This window comes from Fusarium solani, assembly GCF_023522795.1.
Source record: "Fusarium solani strain SB1 chromosome Unknown bctg00000000, whole genome shotgun sequence".
Lineage (NCBI taxonomy): Eukaryota > Fungi > Ascomycota > Sordariomycetes > Hypocreales > Nectriaceae > Fusarium > Fusarium solani.
In genome coordinates, this window is record NW_027072157.1 from 1592236 (window position 1) to 1603807 (window position 11572).

At 54.8% G+C, this 11572-nt stretch overlaps 4 protein-coding genes across 4 annotated transcripts; 1 reads left to right on the plus strand and 3 right to left on the minus strand.

Moving 5' to 3' along the window:
• Nucleotides 1–200: 200 nt before the first annotated feature.
• MRS44_000506 (uncharacterized protein) lies at nucleotides 201–1645 on the plus strand (the record flags this gene model as incomplete). The annotated part of the gene is made up of 3 exons (XM_046275131.2): nucleotides 201–519; nucleotides 578–1189; nucleotides 1239–1645. The coding sequence occupies 3 exons, from the start codon at nucleotides 201–203 to the stop codon at nucleotides 1643–1645; spliced, it is 1338 nt and encodes a 445-aa protein (XP_046139259.2).
• A 610-nt stretch (nucleotides 1646–2255) lies between these two features.
• On the minus strand, nucleotides 2256–6077 carry MRS44_000507 (uncharacterized protein; the record flags this gene model as incomplete). The annotated part of the gene is made up of 4 exons (XM_065624076.1): nucleotides 2256–4441; nucleotides 4492–4996; nucleotides 5101–5174; nucleotides 5219–6077. 4 exons carry the CDS (start codon nucleotides 6075–6077, stop codon nucleotides 2256–2258), a joined length of 3624 nt encoding a protein of 1207 aa, XP_065479796.1.
• Nucleotides 6078–6576: 499 nt separating this feature from the next.
• MRS44_000508 (uncharacterized protein) lies at nucleotides 6577–8113 on the minus strand (the record flags this gene model as incomplete). Its single annotated transcript, XM_065624077.1, has 5 exons — nucleotides 6577–7320; nucleotides 7432–7474; nucleotides 7527–7618; nucleotides 7678–7931; nucleotides 7990–8113. 5 exons carry the CDS (start codon nucleotides 8111–8113, stop codon nucleotides 6577–6579), a joined length of 1257 nt encoding a protein of 418 aa, XP_065479797.1.
• Nucleotides 8114–10440: 2327 nt separating this feature from the next.
• On the minus strand, nucleotides 10441–11326 carry MRS44_000509 (uncharacterized protein; the record flags this gene model as incomplete). The annotated part of the gene is made up of 3 exons (XM_046267740.2): nucleotides 10441–10998; nucleotides 11054–11193; nucleotides 11254–11326. The coding sequence occupies 3 exons, from the start codon at nucleotides 11324–11326 to the stop codon at nucleotides 10441–10443; spliced, it is 771 nt and encodes a 256-aa protein (XP_046139256.1).
• Nucleotides 11327–11572: the final 246 nt, after the last annotated feature.

The window sequence follows — 11572 nt, forward strand, 5'->3', positions numbered from 1 at the left end:
GTCTTACAATTGGATGTGAGGTCACATGATTTCGTGCTTGGTAATTCAGGAGGCATCGCGTCAATCGCGTCACACAGTATGAGCACTGCAGATTGCCCTTTCCATCAACCTCGAAAAACAAAACTTGATCAATTGCTTCATCAGCGTTGAAAAACCGCTCAGAGTCTTTCTCTGAGACTGTGACGACCTTGTAGCCTACAATGGCTCGTACATCTCTGCGCAAAAGGCAGGCAGTCAGCTACAACGAAGACGACAACGACGACGAGATGCCCAAGGTGACCAAGGCCGTCGCGGCCGCGGGCAAGGCGATCGAGAAGACAAAGGGGGCCATCTCCAAGGCTGCGACCAAGCGAAAGGCCGAGCCGGAACCAGAAATTGACGCGCCGGCGCCGGCGGCAAAGGTGACCAAGAAGCGCAGGACCAAGAAGGAGGAAGACTCTACGCCACTCGCGGACCGGACGGCTGTCTCTTCACTCAAGCCTGCTATGCACATTGGTGCTCACGTCAGTGCCGCAGGAGGTTCGCAATCTGACTCTGTTTCTGCTCGATTCACACGCTGATCAAATATCGTCCATAGGTGTACAAAACTCTGTCACCAACGCCATCCACATCGGCGCCAACGCCTTCGCCCTCTTCCTCAAGTCGCAGCGCAAATGGACCAACCCTCCCCTCGACCCCTCAGCCAAGAGCCAATTCATCTCGCAATGCAAGCACCACGGCTACAGCGCCGCCGAGCACGCCCTCCCTCACGGCTCGTATCTGGTCAACCTGGCACAAGCCGACGAGGAAAAGGCCAACCAGGCGTACACCAGCTTCCTCGATGACCTCAACCGATGCGAGCAGCTGGGCATTCGGCTGTACAACTTCCATCCCGGGTCGACGGGCGGCGACAGTAGAGCTGCTGCGATTGGGCGGATTGCGACACAGCTGAACAAGTCTCACAAGGCCACCAAGACGGTTGTAACTGTTCTTGAGAACATGGCGGGGAGCGGCAATGTCATTGGGTCGACCTGGGAGGATTTGAGAGACATTATCGCCTTGGTCGAGGACAAAGAGCGAGTGGGCGTCTGTATCGATACCTGCCATGCCTTCGCTGCTGGGCATGACTTGCGGACGCCCGAAGCTTTCAAGAAGACTATCGACTCTTTCAACAATATCGTCGGCCACAAGTACCTCAAGGCTTTCCACCGTAAGCGTCCCCTTGCCCCTTTCTCCTGGAACCAACTAACAACTTCCAGTCAACGACAGCAAAGCCCCCTTCGACTCCAACCGTGACCTCCACGCCAACATCGGCACCGGCTTCCTCGGACTCCGGGCCTTCCACAGCATAATGAACCACGCCCCCTTCGCCGGCATGCCCATGGTGCTCGAGACGCCCATCGACCGGCCAGGGTCCGACGGTAAGCCCGTTGAGGATAAGAAGGTCTGGGCCGACGAGATCAAGCTCCTCGAGTCGCTCGTGGGCATGGACGCCGAGAGCGAAGAGTTTAAGCAGCTGGAGGAGGAGTTGCAGGCAAAGGGGGAGGCAGAGAGGAATAAGATACAGGATCAGGTCGATCGCAAGGCCGTCAAGGATGCGAAGAAGGGGACGAGGGGGAAGAAGGGGGCAAAGAAGAAGAAGGACGAGTCCGATGAGAGCGAGTAAAGGAATGTGTACTGGTGGTTGACTAGGACGGTTATAGATATGGATGAAGCTATACAGACATACAAGTAGACACTTGTATCATAATGTAATACACTGTACTATCTCTTACCTGAACTCACCTCACGGCGCTTGGCTGTTTTGATGGTTACTGTTTTATCCTGACGAGTGGGCATAGATAAGGCGATTGGAAATGTGAACACATTAATGAAAAGGTAAAACAAGACCCTGCTGCCACTGTCATACTATTATCAGGTTGGATAACTAACAGAAAGGTAAGGCATACATCGCCCTGACGTCTGCTGTCTTGAGGCTTGATATTATGAATCACCAGAATGGCTTCAAGTGGGCAGATGGCAAGAACCTATTTGCACTCATAAACAAATCACCATGATTATCAAAACAATGTAATATACTCATAACAATGCATTTGCAAATAAACGGGTATTCTCATCATGCGTACAAAACTCCCAAGCAAAACTCAAGCCAAAGGTCTAGAACCACCAATGCTCCCCTCCTCGCTCCAGCTTTAATCCTAGAGGACGCCAGACACAACATGATCCAACGCCAGGCCGTGAATCGTAAGAAGACAAAGTCACACACAAGCCAACATCTACTTGCGGTTCTTGGAAAACGAAGCCTCCAGCTTCCCCATCAAACTCTTCAGCCCGACGCCCCTCTCGCAGTTGGCCTCTAGCCACTTCTCCATGCGCTCCCTCACGCTCTTCATCGACTTGAGAACAGGCATCTTGCTGCCCTCCTCGCCTCCCGCCTCGGCAGCTGCACCGGGGTTGAGCAGAAGCTCGAAGCAGTCGGACCAGAGATCCGTCTGCCAGTATCGCTTGAGGCTCTCGCGAACCTTGTACCGCCTGCCAGACTTGCCCAGCCCGCCCTGGTCGCAGCGCATCGTCTCGATGTACTTGCCAAAGAGCAGAGTGTGGATGATGCCAGCGAGACCGTGGTAGTCAATCTGCCATGTCCATGGACGGCCCTCTCGCATCTCGGCGCAGTCTTGAGCGCTCGTCTTCCAGTCGGCGATGAACTCAACGTCAGGCACGAAAGCACGCATGTCGATGCCTCGTCCAAAGTCGATGAGGACTACACCCCGCGAAGACCAACCGCCGCTGCCATCAGCCTTCCACTGGCTTGATAGAGGCTCCTCGCTCATGAGAGCATCCAGACGCAAAAGACAGTTGTCGGCCTTGAGATCGCCATGCAAAAGACTCTTGGAGTGGAGAGCCTCTACCGTTCGGAGGAGCTCGATGGTGAAGAACATGGCCAACTGCTCGTCCATAACGGCAGAAGGCTCAGCTCGAAAGAAGTTGACCACATCGAGCAGTGTACCATGAGGGTGATATGGCAGGAAGAGGAATCCCTCGTCTTGGTATAGATGCATCTCATGTGCGTACGACATAGAGGCCGAGGCACGGTGCTGGGGGCCCAGGCGAGTGTGAGCTAGACGCATAATATGGAACTCCCATGGTGAAGGCGGCGTCTCCATCTTGAGTGCTTCAACCTCGTTGCGGTGGTTGACAGCAAAAGCGCCCTTGCCCATCGTGGGAATGGCATTCTCATCATTCTCGTCACCTTCAGGAGCCGAGTTCTCTACCAGGTAGACAGGTGCGAAAGCTCCAGCCCCGAGTTCCTTCTTGACCGTGTACGTAGCGTGAGTATCGGGGAACTCGATCACGACTGGGCTGGTAATAGGTCCAGTCCTATCGCCAGACTTGTTGGCTTTAGCGAGGGCCTTGGCAAACTTGCGAATTTCGTTGCCTCTTTCGTACTTCTCCTGTCGGTGATCGTAGAATCCAGAGTAGGCGCTCAACGGCGGCAGCATCTTGGTGATGATTTCGGCCCGGATAGATTCATCGACAGGATTGCACTGGATATCCTTGATGATGGGACCCTTGAGAGGAAGGGGCTTCGAGGGAATCGACTTTCCCAAAGGCCCAATGGACTTGGGAGCCAGAGGAGCCGACATCTTGGGAGCAGGGCGAGCCTCGTGCACTATCTCGCGCAGTGGGCTGCTCAGGGGCTCAAGGTCTGAGCCCTCCTCATCATCCACCAACATCGAGTTGTCCTTCTTGCAAGGCGTCTTGTACTCGTTGCGTTCCACCGTCACGTCAAGAGATGCCTCGGTCCTCTCTGTGATGGGTGTCATAAACGGCAATCGGTTGTTGGCCACCTCAGCCGGGTCCCTATACGGCCGAGTTGGTGGCTCGTAGTCTTCAGGGGGGATAGGGATGAAGCTCGTCCGTGTCATGGGAGGGAACTCTTCTGTCACTGGTGTCTCGAGCTCCTCAACATCTTCTCCTTCCTCGGCATCCTCAGTTCGGTCCTGTCGATCAGAGGTGTCGAAAGCCTCAGATGGTTCTTGCTCTGTCACTGGTGCACTTGTATCGATGAGATCAGAGACCTGGGTGTCGTTGCGTTCGCCGTCACGCTCCTCCTCGTCCTCGTCCCCATCCTCATTAAGGTTGGGAATGTGTCTTCTTGTTGAAAAGTCAGACCACTCGCTGACGCTCTTCGCATCGGACGTCTCATCGTCACCGGCTTCACTGGGCTCGATCTGCCTAGTTGTCCCAGTGCTCTCCACGTCAGTCGTGTAGTTGTCGTCACTCTCGTAATCATCATCATCGTAGGCGCTCTCTTCATCATCCTGGCCGGCAGGCTTCAGGGGGGCATTGAAAATATCGTAGATCTCATCAGTGGCAGCTTTGGTATGGATCGTCATGGTGGGCTCCGAGGTGTTCTTCTTCTTTAGCTTGGGCCTTGACGGGGAATCAAGCTTTGCCTTGACTGTTGAATGGTTAGATGATGAAAAGGGAGGCTGATGTGAGAACACTTACTGATCTGAGTCTCGTTGACTTCAATCACCTTCTTCTTCTTGCCCCCTCGTGGTCCTCGAGGCTGCTCCATGGCCCTACCGTTCTCATCATACTGCACAGTGTCTTTATGAATCACCAGCTTGTCAGAACGGTCTTGATGAATGACTAGCTTGCCAGCAGGAGGATCTTTATGGATCATCAGCCTGTCAGCAGAATCCTGGTGGATCATCAGCTTGTCGGCAGGATCCTGGTGAATCACCAGTTTCTCCCCAACTCCCTTACTGATTTCTTCAATCTCAACAAGAGGAGCAATAGGCTCAGGGACCAGATTCTCGTCAACAGACTCCTCCTCCCAGCTGTGATCAAGCCAGCCTCGATTAGCAGCCATGATCTCCTCGAAGCTTAGCTCGGTGCCAAGCTCTTCTGGAGTTGGGTAAATTGCAGCAAGGTCAACAAACACGCGCTCCTTTTTGCCCGTATGGGGGTGAACTGAGATTTGATGTTGTGAAGGAACAACAACAATATTCTGTATTTGTGAAAGAGACTATTGAACCAACACCGAATAAACCATTTATTAGTTCTATGGCTATCAATATTTTGGGCGGTTTAAGGAAAGAGAGAGGAACTTACCGGATCCCTAAAGATCGACATCTTGGGAGCAGCGCTCTTCTTCCCCCTGCTTGGAGAGTCTCGCCAGCCCAGGGCTTGACCTCCACAGCGTTCTCCTTCTTACGATCCGCGAGCGAACCAATGGTATCCCAGCCCTTAGAGCCAGCCGCTCTTGTGGACATGGCAGATGGCTTTGCATCAGCATCCGAGAAGATGGCTAGCTTGGACTTATTAGGCTTCGATCCTCCACCGCTTGTTGGCCGAGGGGCTTGGGGGTCTGCTGCCCGCGCAGCTGCGAATGGATCGACCTTGGCGGCAAGGGCTGGTCGGACAGTGGGCAGAGCTGGCGATGAGGGCTCGTCCATGACGTCTGGCTGCTGGGCAACTCGCTCCTCAAACTCCTTGAACTTGCGCAAGAGTCGCTGAACCGGCCGGGCCTCGCGCTCGATACCCAGCTTGTATACCTCTTCAGCCTGAGCCCATCGTCCGGCACCCTCGAGCCACGCCGCGTACTCTTCGTAGAAGAGAGCAAGGGACTCTCCGATACCGTGTCGGGACAGGAACATGTATGTCTCGCGCGGGGCATCAGAGAAAAAGTGGATGTAGTGAACCCAGAGCTTGAGGTATCTAGGGTCGTTCTTGTACTGCGCTGAGCCAATGAAGGCCTTTGTTGCACGCTCAAGAAGAGTGTGAAGCTGTGACTGTGGTGTTGCTTGCGCCGAGGGGTAGGCGTCTAGGGTCCATCGAACGTAGCGCTCGAAGACGTCGAGGGGGTCGTCCGACTCGGCGAGGTTCTCAACCTCGGCCTCGAATTCGGCTCGGATGCAGTCGTGCACATTGCGTGTGTCGGAAGGTGTTGGTGTCGAGAGTTTGTGAAGGGGTGAGGGTGAGTAGAGTTGAGCCAGTTTCTTTGCTGAACGACCGCCAGGCAAGGACTGAATGTTCTCCTTTTGCCCTTCAATTAGGTTAAAATCGATAAGATCTTCTGAAGCCGACATGATGGGTTAGTATTTCCTCAGATGAGGTTCGCTTTTGGATGGGCGGCTCTCAAAATCGGCGATGTTGTTATGGATAAAGTGAATCTCTAACAATCCCACTTGGCGGTGTTGATGTTATCTGTTATCGTAATGTGCCAAAGACAGCGTTGCCTGGGAAACCGCCACGTGTGGCTCAACAGCCCTACCTCTTCTGCAGATCCAATGGCAGCCACAGTAAAGGTACGTACATTCCCTGCTCAGCCCAACGTCACTTTCACTCAGAGAAGCCCAATTCAAGAACCCAATTCTCAGGCGATCACCAGAAATCATCACAAGAAACAAGACGCCCAATGTTTGAACTTCAATCAATGTCTTTATTGTTGAACCTTATTTTACGGTTTTTTTAGCCTATATTACTTCAATTTTGCCGACCTGGTATCTGGTCCCATGCGCTCCTGGCGAAGGACTCAAAGGCATCATCATCATCCCAAGGCTTTTAGGTGCACATCTGCCTCTCCATTTACAGGTTGACAGAGGTGCGGAAGTTGGCACCGGCGTAGATGGCGCCCTCACCGAGCTCCTCCTCAATTCGGAGGATCTGGTTGAGCTTGGCGAGACGCTCAGATCGGGCAGGGGCACCGGTCTTGATCTCACCGGCACGGAGACCGACAGCAATGTCAGCAATGGTGACATCCTCAGTCTCACCGGATCGGTGGGAAACCATGACACCCCAGCCGTCGGCGTAGGAGTCCTTGGCGGCCTGGATGGACTCGGTCAGGGTACCGATCTGGTTGACCTTGAGGAGGAGGGCGTTGCAAGACTTGAGCTCAATAGCCTTCTTGATGCGGAGAGGGTTGGTGACAGTCAGATCATCACCGACAATCTGGATGTCCTGGGTCTTGGAGAAGTAGCTCCAGGCCTCCCAGTCGTCCTCGGCGAAGGGGTCCTCGATGGAGACGATGGGGTACTTCTTGCTGAGCTCAGCGTAGAGGTTGGCGAGCTCCTCGTAGGTGAGCCACTTGGTGGGGTCGCTCTCGGGGTTCTTGAAGTCAAGATCGTACTTCTTCTCCTCCACCTTGTAGAACTCGCTGGAGGCAACGTCCATGGCGATCTTGATCTGGCCAGTGTAGCCGACCTGCTCAATGGCATCGGTGATGAGCTCGAGAGCCTCCTCGGCAGTCTGGATATCGGGGGCGACACCACCCTCGTCACCGACGTTGCCGGCGGACTGGCCGTATCGCTTCTTGGCCAGACCCTTGAGGGCCTGGTAGACCTCAGCACCCTGGCGCAGGGCCTCGGTGAAGAGGGAGCGTCACTAAGGCCGCGTTAGCAAGGCTTGGGTTGTATCACTCAGCAGCGGCACTTACGTGGGGACAATCATGAACTCCTGGAAGGCGAGACGGCCACCAGCGTGGGAACTGACATAAAGGTTAGCTAACAGCACTAGGCATCGAGCCAATTGACACTTACCCGCCGTTGAGGACGTTCATGAAGGGAACGGGGAGGACATAGGGCTTCTTGGTTCCGGCAAGGTCGGAAACGTGAGCGTACAGAGGAACGCCCTGCAGGAGAGATCAGCATGTGAACGAAACACGGCAGAGAGAATCCAATTGAAACACACCTTCTCAGCAGCACCGGCCTTGGCAACGGCCAGAGAGACACCGAGGATGGCGTTGGCACCGAGCTTGGTCTTGTTGGGGGTACCATCGAGCTCGTTGAGGAAGGCATCGACAGCGGACTGGTCCTTGACATCAATGTTCTTCTCAATCAGAGCGGGAGCAATGACGGTGTTGACGTTCTCGACGGCCTTGGTGACACCCTTGCCGCCCCACTTGGACTTGTCGCCATCTCGGAGCTCGCAAGCCTCGTGCTGGCCTATATTACGGAAACTTAGCGAGACAGTTATGTGAAGCCGAGGAGAATCGGGACGTACCGGTAGAGGCACCGGAGGGAACGATGGCCCGGTGGAGGCCGGTCTCGGTAACGACGTCAACCTCGACGGTGGGGTTGCCACGGGAGTCGTAGACGGAGCGGGCGAAGACCTTGGTGATGGCCATGTTGATGATGTGATGTTCTGGATGGGCTGATGTATTAGCTGGCAGTTCAATGGGTGGGTAGCTCGGCTGCTGTCGTGTTGTGAGGTGGAAGGAGAGGAAAGAGAGAAGAGTGCGAGGGAAGAGGGAGAAATTATAAGCTCTCTGGTAGGCGGAGCTTTCTGGTGAGCGGCACCAAACGAGAAACGGCCCGTGTGAAAATGACGAGTGGTTGGAATATGCCTCAACAGTCTTTGGTGTTGCTCATCACAACCAAGCCAGCCAGCTCCCGTTTGGTGGGGGGTTCCAATCGGTGAGGGAGGGGTGGAATGGAGGGGTGGACTGGATGGAGGGGTCCAGTGAGGGGAACAACAGCAACAGAGCTCAAGGGAGCTGGAGGATAGGAGGGGCAACAGCAAGCGAACAGTGGGTAGTCAAATGAAGCTCACCTTGGTGGAGAGAAGGTTTTTTGTTCAAGACGCAATGAAGCCCAGAACCACGTCAAGAGGTACTCTGGTCTGTATGTGAGATGGATGTGAAGAAGAGGAATGAAGAGGAGGAAGAGAGAAGGGAGAAAGCAAAGATGGAGGGGAGGGCAGGGTGTTTTATGAAGGAATTGGAAGCATGAGGAAGGCAGTCGAGCCCAGTAAACAGTCGACACGAAAGCTGTTAGGAAGGTACCGTACGTAGCCCCCATCCACCTCCCTCCATGCCATGCCATGCCCGTCCATGGCGTACGCACGCACGCAGGCTGGTGGTGGACGGCACGTCCAGACAACACCTCTCACCAAGCAAGGTGGGGCAATAGGTTCGATGGACGGCCGTGGAGGTGTGAAAATGATCTCACAATCTCACACTGGGGCCCTTGAGAGGTGCATGGTTAGAGGTGAAGTGGAGGGGTGCCCCCTGGTTGGTCCACCGACCGACTTGAGAGGCAAGGCAAAAAAAATGGAAAACTGAGGTGGATGGCTTCACATCGCCCAGATCAGGGTACCCCGCTAAAATTATCCTCATCCCGCCTCGCGAAGGCTGCTACTCGGCCAATGGTTCGCGGCTCACCTCTGGGAGATGGATAGCCGACGTTGACAGGGTCCTGGCTCGAGGGGGACAGCATGGATCATCATGAGCATATCGCTGCGGTACCGTTGTTTGGACATGGAAATCACCTCTTTTTCCCGCCTCAGACACACGGTGCCTCCATTACATGCCATGCTGCCGGCCGACGCAGCGCCGCACTGAGACCGAGAGGAGAATCCATCTGTCACTTCATGAGATTTGATTACTACTGCTCTTAGCTAGCCTACCTAGCCCAATCTGCCGCAGGATAATATCCGTCATGGCTCCCAAGTTGGATCATGTCCACTCTCGCCATGCATCCCCACGTAGCACGTAGTCGATTACCTACATCCCGTCGTTCCGCCGTGCCTTTGCCTCGCTCGCCAACAGCAAGATGCCAGCCATCAGCCCTCCTCCTCCCGTTGATTCCCGGCGCCGCGGGCACGCGCGGGCTTCGCCTTGCCCGTCGTCCGCCGCATCGTTGCCCAGGCCTCTCCGTGCCGGCTCAAGGACGGCTTCCGGTTGGACAATGCCCGTCCCGATCGGAAGCCAAAGTCAACAAGGTGTAGGTGCGACGAGGCGCGCCTCCGCAGTCCCGGGAGGCTGCATGGCGAGCGCAGGCACCATCCATCCCATCTGCCAGGCCCAACCATGCCATGCAGTGCTTCCGCATCTCCTTCGTCTACAAGACAAGCTCCAACAGAAAGCCGCCATCCTCAAATTGTCGGTCAGGGCTCGAAAGTCGGTCGATGTTTTTCATGTTCTGATAGACATGGATGTGAATGGAGTGATGCGAGTCCGTGCCTATCAGCTCTCATGAGGAGCTGCAGCCAACAAGAGACCCGAGCCCTCCACCCCCCCTCGTGTTTGTGTGGGCGTCTATGTCTGGATGCGTGCAGGCCGACAACATGGGTTGATATTTGAAAGCGGTATTACTGCTGAGTATCAAACATGAACTGACAACGTCTCGTCCGGCACAATCATGCGTCGCGGGCCCGTGTGCATCCGTCCGTATGTCGGCACGTAGAGCATGGAAGTCAAGGTAGTGTAAGAGTACGCGCGCGCCTTTCTGCTGCCTCACTGCATCCTTCCATGTGGGTATCCACGAAACATCAAATCAGATTCATCTCAAACTCGATCGTTATCGACATGCCATGCCATGCCAGCCTCTCGCTTTGCCTTGCTTTGCTGTGCTGTGCTTCGAGTCCGTAACCCCTGTCCGACATAACCCAATATCATAATGCTGCCCACCCGAAACGCCGTATGTAGCAACCCAAGTCTATCGTTAGCTTCGTCTAGAAGCGCTCCTTCATCCTCGCCGCGACCGTTCGGAGATTGCCGTACACCTTGCCAGGTGGCTTTCCGAGAATCAGGCTGACGACCGACTCACGGGCGAGGTGGATGTTCTTGAACCCGCCGAGAATGTGAATCTTGGAGTCGGCCAGCACGATTCGGGTCCGGCTCGCGTTCTCGATGGCAAACTTTGTCTTTCCGTCCTTGCCAGCAATCCGACCGATAGCGCGAGCCTGGCTGTCGCCGTGCATCGTTCGCACGTCCTTGATCTCGAATGTCTCGATGTAAAGGTCGTCAAGTCGTAGCAGCGCGATGGCGTCGTCCACGTCAAAGCCCAGCGTAAAGGCCTTGACAAAGTCTTCTCCCTTTTGCAGCGCTCCCGAGTCGGTGGTATGCTTCGACGTCCTCAACTCGACCGTCTTTCGCTTAATGTTCATTCGGCACTGGAGCTTCAGATGCTCGACGAGGGGCGGGTAGATGGAGGTCCAGGCCTGTTTTAGAGGTGTCATTCGGTGAGGAGGGATAGGGACCTTGCGAGTCTCGACTCTGGTGATGGGGTCCTGGGAAGGTTAGAGGCATGTTCTCTCAACATGAACGGTAAAGAGGCAATCTCACAATGTCTCTGGCCGGCGCAAATCGAGGGCGTCCCTCCTCATCGATAGCCATTCCATCCTCATTGTCCTCCACAGGCACGACGGCATTCGCATCAGCGGGGAGAGCGTCGGGAGCGTCTAATAGAAACTCTTCGTCATTTTCTAGCTAGATGTCAGACCCTGGCCTCTGCGATTTTCTCGACTCTGTGAAATTTTTCCTACCTGCGACTGGAAGAGGAATATCTGTGGCGAGCGGGGCATCCTCGGCCTTCTTCAACGCTGTGGGCGCAGGCATTTTGGGCAGAACTCGAAGAATATCTTGCGGTGAAGAATCGAGACGGAATCCAGCACACACTTTCGGCTCCTAGAAATATTCTTCAATATCGGGATCGCACGAAAATCTTCAAGTCGAGCTCGTCGAAAGGGTATTGAGGATTTGGTGGGGACGCCGTTGGACTTTCGAACCACACCGATCAAAAATTTGTGTGGCTTATCGCGGCTTATCGATTGGCTCGGCGACTCCAACCTGGAGGGCGCGTCA